General features: G+C 48.3%; 1 protein-coding gene across 4 annotated transcripts in view; it reads right to left on the bottom strand.

Annotated features, from left to right (window-relative positions):
• LOC140393945 (DENN domain-containing protein 2C-like) overlaps positions 1-22,524 on the bottom strand; it is a 253,665-nt gene that overhangs the window by 52,288 nt on the left and 178,853 nt on the right. For all 4 annotated transcript variants that reach the window (XM_072480624.1, XM_072480623.1, XM_072480626.1 and 1 more), the window contains exons 8-11: positions 10,796-10,840; positions 7,363-7,550; positions 5,024-5,133; positions 1,202-1,271 (exon numbers count right to left, since the gene is read on the bottom strand). In XM_072480624.1, the coding sequence (XP_072336725.1) occupies positions 1,202-1,271; positions 5,024-5,133; positions 7,363-7,550; positions 10,796-10,840 (413 nt within the window). The remainder of the gene's footprint in view (positions 1-1,201; positions 1,272-5,023; positions 5,134-7,362; positions 7,551-10,795; positions 10,841-22,524) is intronic.

Below are 22,524 nucleotides of genomic sequence, written 5' to 3'. Positions count from 1 at the left end.
TTGGAAGAGCTCGGGCACAAATCAGCAAACTACTGGCCCCTCCACACAGTGAACGGTTGGCCCCACCCCCCAACATGGTAGTGGCTCAGTCCAATACACCATCACCATCCCCCCAACATAGTGAGTGGCTCAATGCAATACATGCCCTCTCCCCCCACACACAACACAGCGAGTGGCTCAGCCCAATACACCCCCCCCCCCCAAACTCAGCAAGTGGCTCAGCCAAACGCTCCCCCCCGCCACCCAAAACACAGTGAGTGGCTCAGCTCAATACACCCCCCAACATAGCCTGTGGCTCAACCCAACACTTCGCACCCCCCCCCCCCCCCTCCAACCCGGCCCTCCAAACACAGCGAGTGGCTCAGCCCATCGCTCTCTCTCCCCCCAACTCAGCAAACTGCTGGACCCAACGTTCCCCCCAACACAGCAAGTAGCTCAGCCCAATACCACCCCCATACAGCGAGTGGCTCAGCCCAAAGGTCTTCCCCCTCCCCACCCAACGGAACGAGTGGCTCAGCCCAATAATAGGCTGGTATATTTACAATACGTTTTCAGTTCAGCAATTTTACAATCAAGTCCACGGCCCGGGGGTTCTCTATTTCCAGCAAAGACCCAGCAGAATTGCCTCTGCTCGGACCAGGTCTTGGCTTTGGCAACTGCCGCAAAGGCACCCCAGCCAAGGCAGTGCCAGCAACTGTCCCTTTGCCAGGTACAGTGCAGAGGAGTCCAATGGGGTGAGCAGTGTCCAGTGTCAGATGGGGCAGCTCTCTCTGCCCCTACACATCCACTTTATCAGCGGCTAACCTGGAGATCTGGGCACTACCATTTCTTCACAGGCTCCTTTCATTGCCTCTCGTTGCCAGTCACCACTCCCTGCCCCCTTCCCAGGCAGACTTTGCAAAGACTGGAACCTTCAAGCAAAAAACAAAAATCCCAAAATATCCAATGTGGTTTGATATTGGCAGAGACTTGCCTTTAAGAGGCTGCATCCCTTTGATTTTCACTAGGCCCCTTCATCCCAGTGTGTGTGTGTAAGGATTAGTGTGGGGACTATTTACTTAGCCTGGGTGCAGTGAGGCCAGCTCACTATTGGCGCTCAGTTCCCTGCAACATTCTGGCTGTCATTGCTGAAAAGGGGCTCTGTGCAAATCGTCACATTTACACTGTTCACACAACCGCAAATTTGGAGCAAAGGACTTACCAAGAGTTTCCGACAGTATCCAAACCTCCTGCTTCCGTCCTCACCGGTCAGAACAAAGGAAAAGGTTTCACTGTTGATGTAATGAATGATGGTCTGATAACAGGCACTGAATTAATCAGGAGAACATTCCCGCTCACATCAAACAGATAAACAGATAGGATGACTCACCCTTCAGTGTCCACACACAGGCATCAGCAAAGGACAAACTTATCAGCAACACCATCTGTTTTTATATTAGGTGATTCAGACACCTTAGTCACCATAGATCCCTGGAGTGCAATATTTGATCCAGTGGATTTTTGCTGCTTGTGCACTGCTGATAACCAGAACAAGAGGGCCACTGACCCAGCTGTCTCCCCCCTTTCCTTGGAAACTCAATTCCCCACCCTCGCCAAGGCTCCTTATACAGCACCTGTCGGACCAGTGACCTCTACCACCTAGAAGGACAAGGACAGCAAACGCATGGTAACATCACCACCTGGAGGTTCCCCTCCAAGCCACACATCATGCTGACTTGGAAATATATCCCCATTCCTTCACGGTTGCTGGGTCAAAATTCTGAAATTCTCCCTTCCCTAACAGCACTGTGGGTGTACCTACATCTCGGGGACTACAGCGGTTCAAAAGATGGCTCGCCATCACCTTCTCAAGGGTAATTAGGGATGGGTAATAACTGCTGGCCTCCTCAACAATGCTCGCATCCCATCAAAGAATAAAAATGGCACCTCAATCATATTGGCAACTGCCTCTTCAAGCAGCCTCCAGTTTTTTTGCCTCTAACCAGTGAGCACTGAAGTTTTGATTACCCCGTGTGAACAAGCACTTTCCAATACAGTTGTCCGGTTAAGGAGTCCTGTCACTGTTACGTTTGGCTCCGAGCGAACCCACCTCCTCCCTTTTTTTAAGGGTCCTCATTTAGTAATGGTCTTCACTGAGCAGAGAGACCACATGACTTTTTCTTTTTCCTCAGTGCTTCACCAGGAATTCAATGTTTAAGCACTTATTCTGGACACCCTGAAATCATAGAGTTTCACAGTACGGAAAGAGGCCCTTCGGCCCACTGCGTCTGTGCTGACCATAAAGCACCTCTCTGTTCTAATCCCATTTTCCAGCACTTGGTCTGTAGCCTTGAATGCTACGGCATTTCAAATGCTCATCTAAATACTTCTTAAATATTGAGAGGGTTCCTGCCTCTACCACCCTTTCAGGCAGTGGGTTCCAGATTCCAATCACCCTCTGGGTGAAAAGGTTTTTCCTCACATCTCTAAACCTCCTGCTCCTTACCTTAACTCTATACCCCCTGGTTATTGACCCCTCCACTAAGGGGAAAAGCTCCTTCCTATCCACCCTATCTATGCCCCTCAATTTTATGCACCTCAATCAGGTCCCCCTCAGCCTTCTCTGCCCCAGGGAAAACAATCGCAGCCCATCCAGTCTCTCTCGATAGCCGAAACCCTCCAGCCCAGGCAACATCCTGGTGAATCCCCTCTGCACCCTCTCCAGTGCAATCACTTCTTTTCTATATAGTGCGGTGACCAGAACTGCACACAGTACTCTAGCAGGGGCCTAACCAGCTAATACAGCTCCAGCATAACCTCCCTGCTCTTATATTCCATGCCTCAATTAAGACAAGAATCCCATATGCCTTCGTAACCACCTTATCTACCTGTCCTGCTGCCTTCAGAGATCTGTGAACATGCACCCCAAGCTCCATCTGATCCCCTGCACTTCCTGGAGTCCGACCATTTATTATATACTCCCTTGCCTTGTTAGCCCTCCCAAAATGCGTGACCTCACACATTTCATGGTTAAATTCCATTTGCTACTCTTCTGCCCATCTAACCAGCCTGTCTGTATCATCCTGTAATCCAAGGCCTTGCTCCTCACTATTAACCACAACACCACTTTGTGTCAAACGGAAAAAGCAGATAATCTATCATGAGAACACCATCGGCACTCTCTTTCCCCCCCACCACGAGAATGCCATCAGCACACAATCCCCCAACACCTATCACAAGAACACCATCAGCACTCGCGCCCCCCCCATCACCTATCACGAGAACACCATTAGCACTCTCCTCCCCCCATCACCTATCACTAGAACACCATCAGCACTCTCCTCCCCAATCACCTATCACTAGAACACCATCAGTACTCTTCTCCCCCATCACCTATCACTAGAACACCATCAGCACTCTCCTCCCCCATCACCTATCACGAGAACGCCATCAGTACTCTTCTCCCCCATCACCTATCGCGAGAACGCCATCAGCACTCGCACCCCCCCATCACCTATCACGAGAACACCATCAGCACTCGCAGCCCCCCCATCACCTATCACGAGAACACCATCAGCACTCGCAGCCCCCCCATCACCTATCACGAGAACACCATCAGCACTCTCCTCCCCCCCATCACCTATCACTAGAACGCCATCAGCACTCTCCTCCCCAATCACCTATCGCGAGAACGCCATCAGCACTCGCACCCCCCCCCATCACCTATCACGAGAACACCATCAGCACTCTCCTCCCCCCATCACCTATCACTAGAACGCCATCAGCACTCTCCTCCCCAATCACCTATCACGAGAACACCATCAGCACTCTCCTCCTCCCATCACCTATCACTAGAACACCATCAGTACTCTTCTCCCCCATCACCTATCGCGAGAACGCCTTCAACACTCGCACACCCCCCATCACCTATCACAAGAACACCATCAGTATTCCCCTCCCCCTGCACACAAGATCATCAGCACTCCACCCCCATCAAGAAAACAGCATCAGCACTCGCCCCCCCCCACCACCCCTGCAAGAAAACGGCATCAGCACCCCCCTTCACAAGAACATCAGCACTCCCCCTCCCCTCCCCCATCAAGAGAAATGCATCAGCACTCCCCGCCCCACCCATCACGAGAGCACATCAGCACTCTCTCTCCACTCTTCTCCCCTTCCCCCCCCCCCCCCCCCCCCCGCCCACAATCATGAGAGAACATCAGCATTCTCTCTCCACTCTCTTCCCCCCGCCCACAATCACAAGAACGTCATCAGGACTCGCCTCCTTTCCCAAAACAAGCAAATTATTTAGACAGACATTCCCACTGCCGTACCAATGGAGTGCTGCATTGTCTCACTTTCAGATGAGATGATTTAACTGAGCACCTAGCTGCCCTCTCAGGCGGGGGTATGGGAACCCACACCACTACTTTGGTAATGAAGGAGGGTTCTCCCCAGTACTTTGGCCAATATTTATCCATCAAACAACATGAACCATCCGGTCATGATCACACTGCTGTTTGTGAGACCGTCCTGTGTGAAAACTGGCTGGGGCATTTCACATATTAAAACAGTGACTACACTTCAAAATACTTCCATTTGCTGTGGTCAGGAAAGCTGCTGTAGCACGTTCTCCCAGTGTCTGCGTGGGTTTTGCCCCCACAACCCAAAGATGCGCAGGGTAGGTGGATTGGCCACGCTAAATTGCCCCTTAATTGGAAAAAATTAATTGGGTACTCTAAATTTATTTGAAAAAAGGAAAGCTGCTGTATAAATGCAAATCTTCATTTTGATTTTTGGAATTTTCTGGGAGCTATTCCTTGTGCACTATTGGAACTTTGCTGCTAGATGTGTTGCTGTTGCCGCACTTAACGGCCCCATACAGCGACAGAGTAGCGGTGCTTCTGAGGAGAATTTGCAGTCTGTTTATCTCCTGGAGTAAGATGTAGTAAGCTACTGTGAGCCTAGGTTGATGAGATTATTCCAAATGCTTTTACACGGCAGGCAGCCCAGATTTCATTACCACCGAACACCTCACACGTACCTGGTCAATTGAGAAACTGCGACCCATTCACTGACATCTGGAAAGCAGAACTGGGGGATCATTTTCAGGCCTTCCTCAGCATCACGGGCCTGCCTCGTCGACTTCTCCAGCTACACAAGAAAACACAAACAAGTCTCCCGTGAAGCAACTTTGCATTATTACAGTCAACAGACAGAGCTCAGGAGTTCTTTACATTTCTCCTCTGACTATTTTCAGCCCAGTTGGAGGCACCAGTGACATTTAGTTCAATGAATGTCAATTGTCCTTTGACATCTGGATAGTCATTCTTGTTGCAAAAGCTGATGCTGGTTTCCAGAAGGGAAGGGAAAGGACTGGGTCAAAAAAAAAGAAACTCCTGTTCCCGTCACAGCCAACACTGTGATCTCTTTTGGAGACCTTCCCTCACAAAAGGCAGACACACAGCCTGAAAGTGAAGGATGAGAGTTTGCACTTCTCGATTTTCTGCATCAGTTTAACACAAGGGGATGGAAGGGGGAGTCAACCACGGAACACCGCCCCACACACACAGAAACTGTCCGAGTTCTCTTCTCCGGCCATCTCTTACCACATGTTTAATTTTCTGAAGTGAATCCAAGTTACATATTATAGCACAAAGGCAGCACTCTACCAGTCAACCATGTTACCCCCATCCCAAGATCCAATTTGGTTGCTAGGATGGATTCTCTGGACCCCACAGCCGCGTGTTTCTCGGCAGCGTGACGCTCATTGATGGTGGGATTATTTCTTCCCAGCGCTTGTCAATAGGATTTCCCTGCCACCCCACACCGCCGGAGAATCCACGGGCCGGGATGCACTGCCGGCGGGAACAGAGAATCCAACAGCCAGAGAATTCCAGCCCTTGTCTCTTCAGTCTTTTATGGACGATTTTACCAACATAATCTGGATTTTTGACTACCTCTATTGGACTACAAGGCAGAGGTTACACTGGACGGACTTGTGTATTTTGTGAATTTAGCCACTTCATCAATGGATTGAATAAGGTGATGCACTGCGGGATTAACCATCATCATTTGTCAAGGTACATGCTAAAAATAACATTGGCCACTCATTGTGACCCAGCTCACTCACTTCAACAAGTAGCAAACCAACATCCTGACAAACTGACTGCATCGGGCTAAACCAGAAAAGCATATACAGGGAGATATAAATTTATACAGAAGCACTCTTAACCAGTATAAGATTTATACATGAATAGCTGAGTATTTGTTGACCTTGCAGCATTTTAACCTACTCGCTCCGTGCATGCGGTGTATCACTTTCACCTCAGAGATGTCACAGGCTGCACATGGGAGCTGCTCTGTTGAATTCATGAAGTGCTTTGGGAGAAAACCTGAGCTGTAGCGGATTTCACTGTTCAACAGATGATAAAGATTTTAACTTACCAGGAAAACAGCTAATCGAGGACTGAAGGGACAATATCAAATTTTAATTCACTATCACATGGAGTAGTTGAGGCATTTAGCATAATTGACAGGAATCTAGATAAGTCCATGAGGGAGAAAAGAATAAGAGAATATGTTGATTATGTGGGATGAAATAACTGGAGTGGGAGGAGGCTCTGTGCCATAAATTCTACATGACCATAAAAATTTAAGGCATTTAATTAATTTCTCTCCACTCTTCATAATCTGTCTCGTCTGCGGTCGCTATAGTAAACTGGAAGTTAAAACATATTCTTAGTTCAGTGTATTGGAGGCAAGTAATGACTGCGCTGTCGTTGATGGTTTTTGAAGAAATGAGAAGTTAATTGTTACACTGAAAGGAGGTTACGGGACAAGGCTTGTAATACAGGACAGCCAAGAAGCCAAGACAGGAAGTAGTGATGAACATGACCTCCAATTTCAGTTCTTCGAATGACTATAGAGTTGAGGAAGGGAAGATTGAGGAAGGTTCTGCGTTTCTGAGGATTGGGAAAATTAAATTCCGAGTTGGACAGTAGTAATTTAAACCAGTCAGCATGTTGGGAGGAGACACGACTGTGTAAGGAAGACAAAGAAAGAGGCAAGAAAGGCTGAGATGCAGGAAGCTGTTCAAAGCTAGAAGCGGCAGGGTGACCATCAACTCATTAGACGACAGGAGAGGGAGTAATTAGTGCCTGGATCCTCCCTGGCCCCCATAGAATAAGAATAAGAATGGAGTGGAAGGGAACACTGAACCAGTCCAGTGTGGTACTTCCTTAATGAAAGGGAACAGAGGTCTCCATAAACATGTCTGATGTTGTTCTGTGTAGAGAGCACAGGAATTCTCACTCCGTGTCCCTGGTAGGAAGATGTGTCAGCTTGCTCACACATTCACATATACGATGTTACCCATCTCACCTTACTAGGAAACTGCTGAGTGACCCGAGGTTCATACGTGTTCGTGAGAGCTTTCTTCCGAAGTGAGACGACCACAAAGTACTCAAAAAGTTTCTGCTCCTGTAACTCGATTAAGTCTCGCTCAAGGGTTTGATAGCGGGTGTTCCTTTTCAGCGTGGAATGCACATGTACCAAACGCTGATTGTGAGCTGGAAACAGCCAGGACAGAAAGACAAATTGAATCAGGAATACTGTGAGAATTACTATTTCTAAAAACAGGGTAACAGGCAGACTGAAAGTCTGATACACCAGGGTTCTCAACAGTGTCCTGAAGCCTCCTAGGGACCCAAGAGAAAGTTCCAAAGGGTCCTCCAAAATTAATGACATAATATGTATCCTCATTTGTAAATGGGAAAGTCTGGTTTATATGTCATCCAGATCAATGAATGCAGTTATACCTGCTACATTCCGCTCAATGATCTTTCGCTGAACACCAGAAATACCACAGTAAAGTGGTTCTGATTGTTTTTCACATTCAAGCACAAACCTTCCCTCCAGAGTGATCTTTTCTTTATCGCTATGAAGAGCAATTTCTCTTGCTGAATTCATTAAAACAGATCTAATTAGTACGGACATGCCTGGAGATATCAGATTGCAGGCTTTGCTACAAAAGACTGAGTTTTTCTCATTCATTCATAGGAATTGGGGGAGGGGGTGGCGTCGCTGACTAGATAAGGAGGCAGATTTCTTTCCTGAAAGGACATTAGTGAGCCAGATGGGAAAGAAAAAACGCTGGAAAATCTCAGCAGGTCTGGCAGCATCTGTACGGAGAGAAAAGAGCTTTTGTTTCGAGTCCGATGACTCTTTGTCAAAGCTAACAGAGAAAGTGGGAAATATTTATACTGTGGAGTGAGAATGAAAGATGAGTCATAGCCACAGAAACCCAGGGAAACCGGGTGCTAATGGCCACAGAAACCAAGGGGAAAGAGTGCTAATGGCAGTCCCCAGAGAGAACAAAAGATGTGAAAGGTCAAACAGCAGAGAAACTAACATCAGAGGATGAACTGTAGATGTGGGGGAGGGGAAGGGGGAAGCAAAGAGGAGAAAGGTGAAGGAAAGGTGGATAAGATTTGGGGGGGGGGGGAGGAGATTAAATATATATTAAGAAAGAAATGGTAAAAGACAGTTAAAATGAAATGAAAACAAATGGGTCGAGGTGGGGTAGAGCTGATCATCTGAAGTTGTTGAATTCGATGTTCAGGCCGGAAGGCTGTAGCGTGCCACCTTCCCTATCCACCTTTCCTTACCCTTTCTCCTCTTTGCTTCCTCCTTCCCCTCCCCCCACATCTACAGTTCATCCTCTGATGTTAGTTTTGTGGTGTTGGGTGTTCTGACACACAGATGAGCCAACACGGTTGTATATGGTACAACGCTATTTTATACAAACTTACTATGTACAGTTTTGTCTTTGCACTCTGCACGTGGGGGTTTCCTGCTTGTGATGTTGTAACAGCTCTTCTCTGTTTCTTTGTCCCCAGACCTACTGACCACCAGGTGTCCTGCTCGTGCTTTTTATGTGGTTGGTGTTCTTGTCTGTGATTGGTTGTGGTGTTGTGTGCTCTGATTTGCCTGTTGGTGTGTCCATCATGATGTGTGTGTTTGAATATCATGACAAGTTTCTCTGCTGTTTGACCTTTCACATCTTTTGTTCTCTCTGGGGACTGCCTTTGGCACTCTTTCCCCTTGGTTTCTGTGGCCATTAGCACCCGGTTTCCCTGGGATTCTGTGGCTATGACTCATCTTTCACTCTCACTCCACAGTATAAATATTTCCCACTTTCTCTGCCTGTTAGCTTTGACAAAGAGTCATCGGACGCGAAACGTTAGCTCTTTTCTCTCCCTACAGATGCTGCCAGACCTGCTGAGATTTTCCAGCATTTTCTCTTTCGCTTCAAATTCCAGCATCCGCAGTAATTTGCTTTTATCCAGTGAGCCAGATGGGTTCTTTGACAACCAACAATGGCTTTGTGGTCATCAAAAGACTTGTAATTCCAGATTTTCATGGAATTCAAATCTCACCATACGCCACAGTGGGATTCAAACATGGGTCCCCAGAGCATTACCCTGGGTTTCAATACCACTACAGGACCTGCCTCCCAAGTTATCATCTTTCTCACAGGCCAGTGCTGGTTGAGCTAACTGGACCAACCTTATTCGTGTAAAGGCTTCAAGAGGAACAATAAGGACATTTCCAGACACAGGAAGCATGAGAAAACCCACGAGGATGGTGTGGAATGCAAAGTTCAGCCGGCAATGTTTGACCAGAGGTTTTGTAACCAGGGGCGACTGGGATTCTTGCAGCAGAGAGAGGTTTAAGTGAGTAGTGCAGATGCATTTAAGGGGAGGCTAGGTGCCTCATGAGGGAGAAAGGTTATGCTGATCGGGTTTGCTGAAGGCGGATGAGTAAAGACTCAAATGGAGCCCAAATGCTGGTATGGTCTGGTAGTGCAGGTTCCTGTACTCGTACTCCAGGTTAAAGATGTGCAGGTAAGGTGGATTGACAATGCTAAATTACCCCTTAGGTGTCCAAAGATGTGCAAGTTAGGTAGGGTTACGGGGATACGGTGGGGGAGCGGGCCTAGGTAGAGTGTTCTTTTGAAGAGTCGGTGCAGATTCAATGGGTCGAATGGCCTCTTGTAGGGATTCCATGTGATCCTATACTGACACACTGAGGGTTGCATTGCTTTCTCAGAATGGAAAGCATTGCTTTTTGTAAAGGAGGTTTACAGGTTTATTACAGATTGACCTTCAATACCTTTCACAACCCACTCTACCAGCCCTTTCTCACTAGGATACAAGCTACTGTTGATAATATGCCTCTAAAATCATAGAATCCCTATCATTCAGCCCATCGATTCTGCACCTACCATCTTAAAGAGCACCCTACCCAAGCCTACGCCCCCGTCCTGTAACCCCAACAAACCTGCACACCTTTGCACACTTTTAAAAATAAATTTAGAGTACCCAATTATTATTTTTTTCCAATTAAGGGGCAATTTAGTGTGGCCAATCCACCTAATCTGCACATCTTTGGGTTGTGGGGATGAACCCACGCAAACATGGGGAGAATGTACAAACCCCAGACAGACAGTGACCCAGGGCCAGGATGGAACCTGGGACATCTTTGGACACTAAGGGGCAATTTAGCGTGGCCAATCCACTTAAGCTGAACATCTTTGGACTGTGGGAGGAAACTGCAGCACCCGGAGGAAACCCACGCAGCGGTGAACTTGTAAACTCCCAAACAGTCACCCAAGGGAGTTTACAAGTTCACTGCTGCGTGGGGTTCCTCCGGGTGCTGCAGTTTCCTCCCAAGCCGGGTCCCTGGCGCTGCGAGGTTGCTGTGGTAACCACTGTGCCACCGTGCACTTGTTGTCATCTGGGTAATCCCTTACCTTTCTGCTGTTCCTCTGTATCACTCTCTGTCTCACTGTTCTCATCTGAAAGATACAAGAACATAGGTGAATTTGCAAGGCATGAACTGTACTCTGCTTAAAAGACTGAATCACAGCTCCCCAAAGTGCAACTGATGACACCAACATTGCAATTGAACAGTGAGACTACTTCACCCTTGCACAGGAAACAGATAAGCTTACAAAGTGGCCCCAACACACCAACAACAAATGGATTTCTTGGTGTTTTCTTTCAGTTGTTCCGTTATTAAGAGGAAGGTCCGATTCTAACGAAAGGTCGTAGATCTGAAATATTAATCCTGTTTCTCTCACTACAGATGCAGCCTGACCTGCTGAGAATTTCCACACATTATTTCAGATTCCCAGAATCCTCTTTTCTGATTTGCACCTTTTATTACAGCATTCCCTGCCCAAGCAATGGCACAAGACTCCGGTTCTAAATAAATAGACCACATCAACATAAAAAAGTGAGCACAGCAGCTCCTTAGCAGAAAACTATATTGCACATGATGAGGCAATGCACTACCTAACTAGTTTGCGATGCTACAGGAGCTACTCCAGTAGCCATATTAAACCAGGGCTGCCCAGAGTTTAGTCACTGGAGATCTACTTTTTCGACAATCATCCTAACACAATTTTAGTGACCATAGACCAGTCCTAGTCGAGTGGATAAAGAGAAACTAGCTTTATTGCAAAGTCATAACATGTACAATACTCTTCAGATCCTAGTCACGTCTGAGGTGTCGGTTCCAAGTCTGGCCAACTTTTATATCCAAGTCCATTATCTTGTCCATGGGCTCCTCGCCCCTCAGGGGGGGGCTCGTACTTAACGAGGCTCACAGGGAGACTAATTGCTCCAACTCCGTAGGTCTCATATGAGTTATCATCATAGAATCTACAGTGATGGGCCATTCGGCCCATCAAGTCTGCACCAGCCCTTGGAAAGAGCATCCTACTTAAGACCATGCCGCCACCCTATCCCCGTAACCTAGTAACCCTACCTAACCTTTTTTGGACACGAAGGGCAATTTATCATGGTCAATCCACCTAACCTGCACATCTTTGCTCTGTGGGAGGAAACCGGAGCACCCGGAGGAAACCCACGCACACACGGGGAGAACGTGCAGACTCCGCACAGACAGTGACGCAGCCGGGAATCGAACCTTGGACCCTGGAGCTGTGAAGCAACTGTGCTAACCACTATACTACCGTGCTGCCCTTATTTTCCTCCAAATCATTTATGTACTACGAACAGAGGCCCAAGCACAGATCCCTGTGGAACACCACTGGTCACACTCTTCCATTCGTAAAAACACCCATCTATTACTACTCTTTGCCTTCTGTGACCGAGCCAGTTCTGTATCCATCTTACCACCTCACCTCTGATCCTGTGTGCCTTCACCTTTTGTACCAGTCTGAAATGAGGCACCTTGTCAAAGGCTTTACTGAAGTCTATGTAAACAAGTCGGAATTGAACCTGGGACCCCGCAGCTGTGATGCAACTGTGCGAACCACTGTGCTACCGAATTATAACAACAATCTATTGGCACGGTCTTCCCACCCTCCCTCCCAGAGACATTCAAACATGTTGCACAATGTAGGCTTTATACTGCCCGTCTCTGGATAAAAGGGAGCAAAATGCACCAAGAACACTCCTGCACATTGTTTGCAAAGATTTCTTCCCCTAAAGAGCATTAATAAAGTCCACAATGCCATTCAATGAGATCATAGCTGATCTTCTACTTCAACACATTCTCTCTCTCTCTCAACCCCACCGAGGAACTAAAGTCAATTTTATATCTCTTACCACCACCCTGGTTGAAACCAGTTAGTCAGCACAGCTCCTGATATCTCCTCCTTTGGGTTGACGTTCATTTTTGTCTGATTACATTGGTGTGAAGCACCTTGGGATAATTTGCTACATTAAATATGCTATCTAAATGAAAGTTGTGGAGTGGTTTCCTTCTGGTTGGCATTTTGGGCACCTCTGCAAAACCTATCCTTATAGCTTGGTGGTGCTAGAGAGTGAGAGAGAGAGAGAGAGAGAGAGAGAGAGAGAGAGAGAGAACGGGGGAGGGGAGAGATACATGGGAGGGGTTTTAACTGTGAAAATGTTAAAGGCCAGCTGCTGTGATATTTATGACAGAGATGTAGGTTCTCACAAGTTGATCACCACAGCTATGCTTGCTCAGGCAAGTCTCACAATTGTAAATCTTGCAAGTTGTCTGCTGCTGACGGTTGCTCAGGGAGTCAAGACGGTTTGGATTTGCCTTCCCCTGTGGCAAGGCAAAAGCTCAGCAACTCGACCAGGTGTGGAATCATGAGACTGGATAGGATAGACTGGGTATGGCTACACTTATGTCTGTGGCACATGGGAAGTAGTTTGGTGCATTGGACCTCTGCGCCTGCTTCAGGCCTCCATCATTTATTGGGGAAAATATGTTTTCCTGTCAATTCTCGGGGTGAAAGAGCCGATTCTGTTTGTTCAGAATTGTCATGATATTCAGGTAAACATCACGGTGCAAACAGACATACATACTGATGGACAGATCAACAGACCAATCAACACACACACAACACCACAGCCAATCACAGGCAAGAGCATACACACTACAAAACAGGGAACACGACACTTCCCATGCAGTCCAGCAGGAGACAGCTCAGGGCACAGGGCTCACAGCAAGCCACTTGGACATCCACCATGTGCTGAGTGCCACTCCAAGATAGTGTCAGGAATAGGTCCACAGATTCAAGGGTTATGATCGAACCTCAGTAAACAGTTTACAACTGTAAATATATGTTAGTAATAAAACTGAGTTGTACCATTCGCAACAGTGTTGGCTCGTCTGTGTAGCAGAGCACCCAACACATCATAGTACCAGGATTGGAACCCGGTAACTATGGGACCTACCTACGAATCCTCAGGAATCTGCCATCCTGCGCCATGGACACCGTCAGCACACCGCAGCCGCTACAAGTCGCTGGAAATCTCGGCGTCAATTGGAAGCTGTTCAAACAGCGCTTCCAGCCCTTCCTGGAAGCCAATGAAAAGGAGCGCGCTTCGGACACCAGAAAGATCGCCCTCCTCCTCTCCACGCAGGTCAACATGCCATCCATGTCTACAACTCCCTGGTGTTCGCGGAAGGGGAGGACAAGACCAAGTACAAGACGGTCCTTCTCAAACTCGACCAACACTTCAACGTCGAGGTCAACGAGAGTCGAGAGAGGTATCTCTTCCAGCAGCGCCTGCAGGGTAAGGATGAGCCCTTTCAATCCTTCCTTACACACCTCCGTATCCTCGCTCAGTCCTGCGGTTACAACACCACCTCCGATTCAATGATTCAGGACCAGATTGTTTTTGGGGTCACCTCGGGCACCCTAAGCCAGCAGCTCCTAAAGATTAAAGGCCTCACCCTAGCGTCCGCAATCGAAGCCCATGTCCTGCATGAAAACACGACCAGCCGCTACTCCCAATCTCAAGCTGCTGAATCGGCGCGGCAGGGGTCCTAAGCGACCGGATCGGCGAGGCAGGCGTCCTACCAGGCCGAATGGGTCCAGGCGATCGAGTTCCTCCTGGCCCGCGGCCCAGACGAGGGAGGCCATTTCACGCGCTTTCCGCGGCCTCCCGCGTTTGTGCGCGCCAAAAAAGACGGCGACACAGAGGGACGTGATGCGCAGGCGCGCTCGACGCAAGACCGAACTGCGCATGCGCGGTGGCGCAACGAATGCCATGACGTCACAACGTGCGGCAACTGTGGAGCCACACATGTAAAGCAGCAATGTCCGGCAAGAAACCGACAATGCCTCCGCTGTGGCAAGATGGGCCACTACGCTGCCTGCTGTCGAGCAGTTCAACCTGCCAATGCTCCCCAATTCCAACAACCTCGCAGGGACGTGCGGACCATTCAGCCTCCTTACTACGAGTCGTGCCCAGACGATATCCAGACCAGTGACACAGACGACCGGGACGCCTTCAGTGTTGTGGTAATTGATGGGAATCGGATGTCTCCAGCCAGGACCCACCAGCCGTTGCAAGTGAACACTGTCAATCCGGGTGATGAATGGTGTGCCACCCTAACGGTCAACCGATCACTGATAACATTCCGTCTGGACACTGGCGCCTCCGCCAACCTCATAGCATGGTCAGCCTTCTACGCCATGAAGGTCAGACCACCAATTCGACCATCCCGTTGCAAGATGGTCGACTACAATGGGAACGTTATCCCGGCTATGGGATCCTGCCAGCTCCAGGTGACGCACAATGCGTATAAGGCCACACTGTCCTTCGAGATTGTTGGTTCATCAAAGGACTCCCTGCTAGGGCCACAGACATGCAACGTTCTCCACCTCTTGCAACGGGTCCACGCTCTGTCTCCAGAAAGCACATCAGACTTCCCGGATGCAGAATTTAGGGCACAGCTTCAATCGCTCCTCGCCCACAACCAGGAGGTATTCGAGGGCATGGGCACACTGCCTTATACCTACAGAATACGGCTCAAACCGGACGCCACCCCGGTTATTCACGCACCTCGCAGGGTCCCAGCGCCACTCAAAGACTGCCTCAAGCAGCAACTGCAGGATCTCCAGGACCAAGGGGTGCTAGCCCGGGACACGGAGCCCACGCATGGGTCAGCTCCATGGTGTGTGTTAAGAAGCCCTCCAGCGAGTTCTGGATCTGCATTGATTCAAAAGACCTCAACAACAACATAATGAGGGAACACTACCCCATACCCAAACGGGAAGAGATCACGAGCTAAATGGCCCGGGCTAAAATCTTCACAAAACTGGATGCCTCAAAAGGGTTTTTGGCAGATCCAACTGGATCAGTCCAGCCGAAAGATGTGCACCTTCAACACCCCTTTTGGCAGGTTCTGCTACAACAGAATGCCATTTGGCATCATCTCGGCATCCGAGGTCTTTCACAGGATCATGGAACAGATGATGGAGGGAATCGAGGGGGTGCGCGTCTATGTGGACGACGTCATCATCTGGTCCACCACACCACAGGAGCACATTAATCGTCTCCAGCGAGTCTTTGCGCGCATACGGGAAAACAGCCTGCGCCTCAACCGAGCCAAGTGTTCTTTCGGCAAAACCGAGCTGATGTTTCTGGGGGACCACATTTCCCGGTCAGGGGTCCGTCCAGATGCAGACAAGGTGAGCGCCATTACAGCCATGCTACGCCATTACAGCAGTGCTACGCTTCCTGGGCATGGTCAACTTCCTGGGGAAGTTCATTCCCAACCTTGCCTCCCACACAACGGCTCTTCGCCACCTAGTCAAGAAGTCCACGGAGTTCCAGTGGCTGCCCGCACACCAGAAGGAACGGGAGGAGCTCAAACTTAAGCTCACCACAGCCCCGGTATTGGCGTTTTTCGACACATCTCGTGACACTAAAATTTCGACTGATGCCAGCCAGTCCGGCATAAGACCATAAGACATAGGAGCGGAAGTAAGGCCATTCGGCCCATCGAGTCCACTCCACCATTCAATCATGGCTGATTTCAACTCTATTTACCCGCTCTCTCTCCATAGCCCTTAATTCCTCGAGAAATCAAGAATATATCAACTTCTGTCTTAAAGACACTCAACGTCTCGGCCTCCACCGCCCTCTGTGGGAATGAATTCCACAGACCCACCACTCTCTGGCTGAAGAAATTTCTCCTCATCTCTGTTCTAAAGTGACTCCCTTTTATTCTAAGGCTGTGCCCCCGGGTCCTAGTCTCCCCTGCTAATGGAAACAACTTCCCTACGTCCACCCTATCTAAGCCATTCATTATCTTGTAAGTTTCTATTAGATCTCCCCTCAACCTCCTAAACTCCAATGAATATAATCCCAGGATCCTCAGACGTTCATCGTATGTTAGGCATACCATTCCTGGGATCATCCGTGTGAATCTCCGCTGGACCCGCTCCAGAGGTGTGGGGCCCAAAATTGTTCACAGTATTCTAAATGGGGCCTAACTAATGCTTTATAAAGCTTCAGAAGTACATCCCTGCTTTTATATTCCAAGCCTCTTGAGATAAATGACAACATTGCATTTGCTTTCTTAATTACGGACTCAACCTGCAAGTTTACCTTTAGAGAATCCTGGACTAGGACTCACAAGTCCCTTTGCACTTCAGCATTGGGGCGGTACTCCTACAGCGGGATGACACTGCGTCATGGGCCCTGGTCGCCTATGCCTCGCGGGCCATGACCCCCACGGAACAGCGCTACGCGCAGATCGAAAAGGAGTGCCTGGGTTTGCTAAGCGGAATAGACAAGTTCCACAACTACATGTATGGCCTCCCACAGTTTATCGTTGAGACTGACCATCGCCCCCTGGTCAGCATCATACATAAGGACCTGAACAAGATGATCCCTCGCCTCCAGCGCATCCTACTTAAACTCAGGAGGTATGACTTCCAACTGATCTACACCCCAGGAAAGGACCTTATCATTGCGGATGCCCTAGCTAGAGCAGTGAGCACACCGCCCGATTCGGAGGGGTTCGTCTGTCAGGTCGAAGCGCAGGTGGCCTTCACATCGGCAAATCTGCCAGTTGACGACTCCAGTCTGGCCCGTATTCGCCGGGAAACTGCGGCTGACCCCCTTCTACAACGGGTGATGCACCACACGACAGGAGGGTGGCTCAAAGGACAGTGCCCGCAGTTCTACAAATGTCCGAGACGACGCAACCGTGTTGGTTCGTCTGTGTCGCAGAGCACCCAACACAACAAGAATGTTCACCTTTCGAGAATCAAGAGGATCAGGGAGGGGTGCTGGGGTCTGAAATGCAGGCCCCTTCCTTCTTAATTGAACAGAACCTTTCTAACCACCCCCCAAATGCAAGCAATTCCTCGAGATCTAGCTGGATTCAAAGTACAAATGTAATGAAAAACCGAAAGATTAAATTCTTGCCAGTGCGTTGCACGGGCGCTTTCTTCTCATCCTAGTGATGATGCTTTGCTTCATGTTTCAGCAAGGGTGTTGTGTGTTTTCGTATTGTGCACTGAATCCTCTACCGTTACAGATTTATCACATTCTGTTATTTTCCTTTAGTCTAATTAGAATCTCCTTCAAGGTCAATTTGTGCAAAAGGGAAAACTAAGCCGCAAACGTGGTTTCTTCTTTTTTTAACAACTAAATTGAAGCTCCTGGAGTCTGGAACTGCACCAGTTTGCAGGTCAATTCCAACCCCACTTGACCGGGAGTTGCAGCACAGGTCAAATTAATTTTATGTTCAGACCTGTGACTTTGCTGATGTGAAATTCACTTTCGTAAACACAAGTAACCTTTTACTAACAGTATTATTATTAAACCGACAGAAAAATGTAACTGACTAACATCCGATTCCCAACACCCCCACTTCTCACTCCCCCCACTCTCTATACACACACAGACAAACAACGCAGAGGGAAAAGGGTGGCTGAGAGGTAAAGTAAATATTAAAAGGATAAAGGATCTTTGATTCAGATGGATGCCTTTCAGTTAGTTTCTTTCTCAAGGTTAGGCCGTCAGCTTGTAATGATCTTCACTGCAGACTCACGGAGACAGCAGGCAACCTGCAGCCGAGAGTGTGAAAACACAGCTGTTCTTCCTTCCAGGGTCTAGAGGCTTCAGGCAGGTTCACCACGAAAAAAAAAACACCCGACGGGAACCAACTGCTGACTATCAGAACACTGTTCCTGGCCAACAAACTGGTTGCCAGTTAATCAATCAAACCAACTTCCTCCAAAACCGGTTCCTAAGATTCACTCGGTGCCGACGAGTCTGGTTTCTCCTCTCCAAAATCCAAAACCTAGGAACACATTGTCCTGGCGAGCACTCTTCTGCTTAAAGATACAGGATTATGGATCCGTAGGCCAAAAATAATAAAATAAAATACATGGGAATAAAGGAATAAACAGGAACGACTCTTACACTGCAGAGTATACATAATTGAAGTGGAGTGCATGTCAGCAATGATTCATATGCATGTATTAATTTAATTCTCTCTCTCTTTGGGTTCTCCTTCTGTTTGAGGTATTAGGTCCTTAAGAGGGTGTAGGGTGTTGGCAAACATGGACCTCTCTGTTAATCTTGCTCTGGAGGTGTGGATCATCTTCTTTGGTGGTACATCTATCCAGTCTGCCAGGCTCTTTAAAAAGATCGATCTTTGTCTGCCTCAATCTCTTTCACCATCGGTCTTTCCCATCAGTATCAGACTTTTTAAGTCATGATTTTTTAAATTATGTGCCCAATAAATTGCCACTTTCATATTTTGTATAACTCGGAGGTTGCAGAGGTTTCTTACTGAAAAGTTTTTTAATGTATTAACGCATTAAATTTGGAGACATGCCTTAGATTGCAGCCTATGAAGGGTATGTTGATTTAGCCAAAGGTGACTGTGGTGGGAGGAAGAATTCTTTCTTTAACATGTAGGCGATTATAGGTGGATAAAGGTTTTCATAAATTATTTTCTGAGGCAGTGATATGGAGATCTGACCGGTTAGAGGTTAAATAACCTACAAATGAGATTTATAAAACAACCAACAATCTGATTAGCTTCATGTTTGAAAAAAATAGAAACTGGTGATTTTTGTACCAAACATCTTGATTTTTAATAGCAGGCCTCAAAATTTGAGATGGTGGGTTTGGCTTTAGTATATTAACCTCATCCGGGATGGGGGTGGGGGGTCTCAAGTTGTCTGCAGCCCCACAAGCAGGAATGTGGCTTGGAGAGCTTCAGATAAGATAAGAAATTAGGTTTTGTTTGAACGTTCTGTGAGCCAGTTCGAGCAGGAACTCTTCCCCACAGGCCGAAGGTGTCCCTGAGCTTCCACATCCCTGACCATCAGCTGATTACACTGGCACACTGTCTCACAGCGCCAGGAACCCGGTTTCGATTCCGGCCTTGGGTGATTATGTGGAGTTTGCACATTCTCCCAATGGCGTGTGGGTTTCCTCCGGATGCTCTGGTTTCCTCCAACAGTCCAAAGATGTGCAGGTTAGGTGGACTGCGCGGGGTTACGGGGATAGGGCGGGAGAGTGGGCCTAGGTAGGATGCTCTTTCGCAGGGTCAGTACAGACTCGATGTGCCGAATAGCCTCCTTTTACACTGTAGGGATTCTATGGATTCTATGGACTAGAAACCCCACTCCACATCTCTGATCGTACTGTTGCTACAAGTCCTTGGTTGGGGCTTCCTGCTGCCCACAGGCCAGGCAATGAATTTCTCTGGGTGTCAGGTGGGACTCCTGGAACTTTAAGTTAAATGAGGCCCGGTTGTGAAGTGGAGCTGAGCTTCTACAACCCCGAACTCTCCAGGCAGATGAACCTTTCCCAGCACTTCCCTCTTTGAAAAGAAAATCAAGGCCAGACATGCGCCAAACACTAAATGTCTCCCATTGTCCAATCATGAAATCTAATTCATTACCCGAGAAGAACTCGCTCAATCTCATTTCCAATTCTTTTCAGTCTAATTCAGTACACTCCTCGGCTATTAAAACCCCACTCCACCCAATGACAGACTGATTCCTGCTCCGAGCAATTCCAGGGTAAAATCTGCTGGCATTAATCAAAATATTTTTTAAAAAAAATTTAGAGTACCCAATTTATTTTTTCCAATTAAGGGGCAATTTAGCGTGGCCAATTCACCTAGCCTGCACATCTTAGGATTGTGGGGGCGAAACCCATGCAAACACGGGGAGAATGTGCAACCTCCACAAGACAGTGATCCAGAGCCGGGATCGAACCTGGGACCTCGGCGTTGTGAGGCAGCAGCCCTAACCACTGCACCACCATGCTGCTCCTGGCATTAATTGTGACCTGTTAAATAAACAGTGACTCAGTACAGGACCACAGCAAGAAATCCTCAAATAACTAGGAATTCCACAGTTAGTGAGAAATCCTCACCCTGCTGAGTAAACATGAACTCCACACAGTTCATGTCGCACTAATTTAATTGAATTTTTTGAGGAGGTGACAAAAATGATTGACCAGGGAAGGGCTGTTGGCTAAATGGACTTTAGTAAAACATTTAATAAGGTCCCTCAAGGCAGGCTGGTGTAAACCGATTAAATCACACGGGGTCAGGGGTGAACTAGCTGGCTGGATGGATTCAGAACTGGCGTGGCCACATAAGACAGGGTAGCAGTGGAAGGGTGTTTTTTCCGAATGGCAGTCTGCAACTAGTGGTGTTCCGCAGGTATCAGTACTGGGACCTCTGCTGTGGGACTGATTAGCAAGTTTGCGGATGATAGTAAGATTGCAGGAGTTGCAGATAGTGATGAAGATTGTCAGGGATTACAGCAGGATATAGATGGGCTGCAAAATTGGGCAGAGAAATGGCAGATGGAATTTAACCCAGACAAAAGCGAGGTGATGCATTTTGGTTGATCCAATTCAGGTGCGAGCTATAAAATAAATGGCAGATCCATCAGGAGCATAGAGATACAGAGATCTGGGCGTGCAGGTCCACAGATCCTTAAAAGTGGAAATGGCGGTAAAGAAAGCATATAGCATGCTTGCCTTCATAGGGCTGGGTATCAAGTATAAAAGCTCAAAAATTATGTTACAGTTATATAGAAAGTTGGTTTGGCCACATTTGGAATACTGTGTCCAATTCTGGTCATCGTACTACCAGAAGGACGTGGAGGCTTTGGAGAGAGTACAGAAAAGGCCTGGTATGGAGGGTATTGCTGTGAGGAGAGATTGAATAAACTGGGATTGCTCTCCCTAGAGTGGCGGAGGCTGAGGGGCGACCCGATAGAAGTTGATAAAATTATGAGGGGTATAGATAGGGTGAACAGTTGGAGGCTTTTTCCAGGGCGGAAATGACAATTACAAGGGGGTGCAAGTTCAAGGTGAGGGGGGGGGGGGGGGAAAAAGGTTCAGTGGAGATGTGCGGGGGAACTTTTCTTTACACAGAGGGTGGTGGTGGCCTGGAATGCACTCGCAAGTGAGGTGGTTGAGGCAAACATGTTAGCGACCTTTAAGACTTATCTAGATAGACACATGAACAGACGGGGTATAGAAGGATACAGGCGGTTGGTCTAGATAGGACGTGACCGGTGCAGGCTTGGAGGGCCGATGGGCCTGTTCCTGTGCTGTATTGTTCTTTGTTCAACAGTGAAAAATCCTTAGCCTGCTGAATAAACTGGAACTCCACACTGTTCCACAGTGAGAAATCCTCACCCTGCTACATTAACAGCAGACTGAAGATACAGTCAGTAACATTTTGGGTGTCTTAAAATACCAAATCATTCTAAATATTAACATGCCAGCCTTGAGAGATTTTGTATCCAAACGTTGTTAATATTTTGCTTGCGGCACATTTATACCTCACAGCCTTGTGTCTTAGTCTAACATAATGGGCGGAATTCTCCCCCCCCCCCGGGTGGGAGAATCGCCTGGGGGGGCCGCGTGAGTCCCGCCACGCCGCCCCGGCACCCGCACGCGATTCTCTCCCCCCCCCCCCCCCCCCCACCAAACGGGCGTGGCTAGAATCACGGCTGGCCGCTGGGAGAATCGCTGCTTGCCATTTGTAACGGGCGAGCGGGGATTCTCCAGCCCGAATGGGCCGAGCGGCCTGCCCAACACGACAGCAGGTTCCCGCCGGCGCCGACCACACCTGGTCGCTGCCGGCAGGAACAGCACAGGGACGCTGGGGGGGCGGCCTCAAAAGGGGTCTGGACTACAATCGGTGCCCACTTCTTCTTGCGGGGCGGCCGCGGGGAGGACGGCA

The sequence above is a fragment of the Scyliorhinus torazame genome, chromosome 17 (genome assembly GCF_047496885.1).
Source record: "Scyliorhinus torazame isolate Kashiwa2021f chromosome 17, sScyTor2.1, whole genome shotgun sequence".
Lineage (NCBI taxonomy): Eukaryota > Metazoa > Chordata > Chondrichthyes > Carcharhiniformes > Scyliorhinidae > Scyliorhinus > Scyliorhinus torazame.
This window is presented reverse-complemented; position numbering and strand designations above follow the sequence as displayed.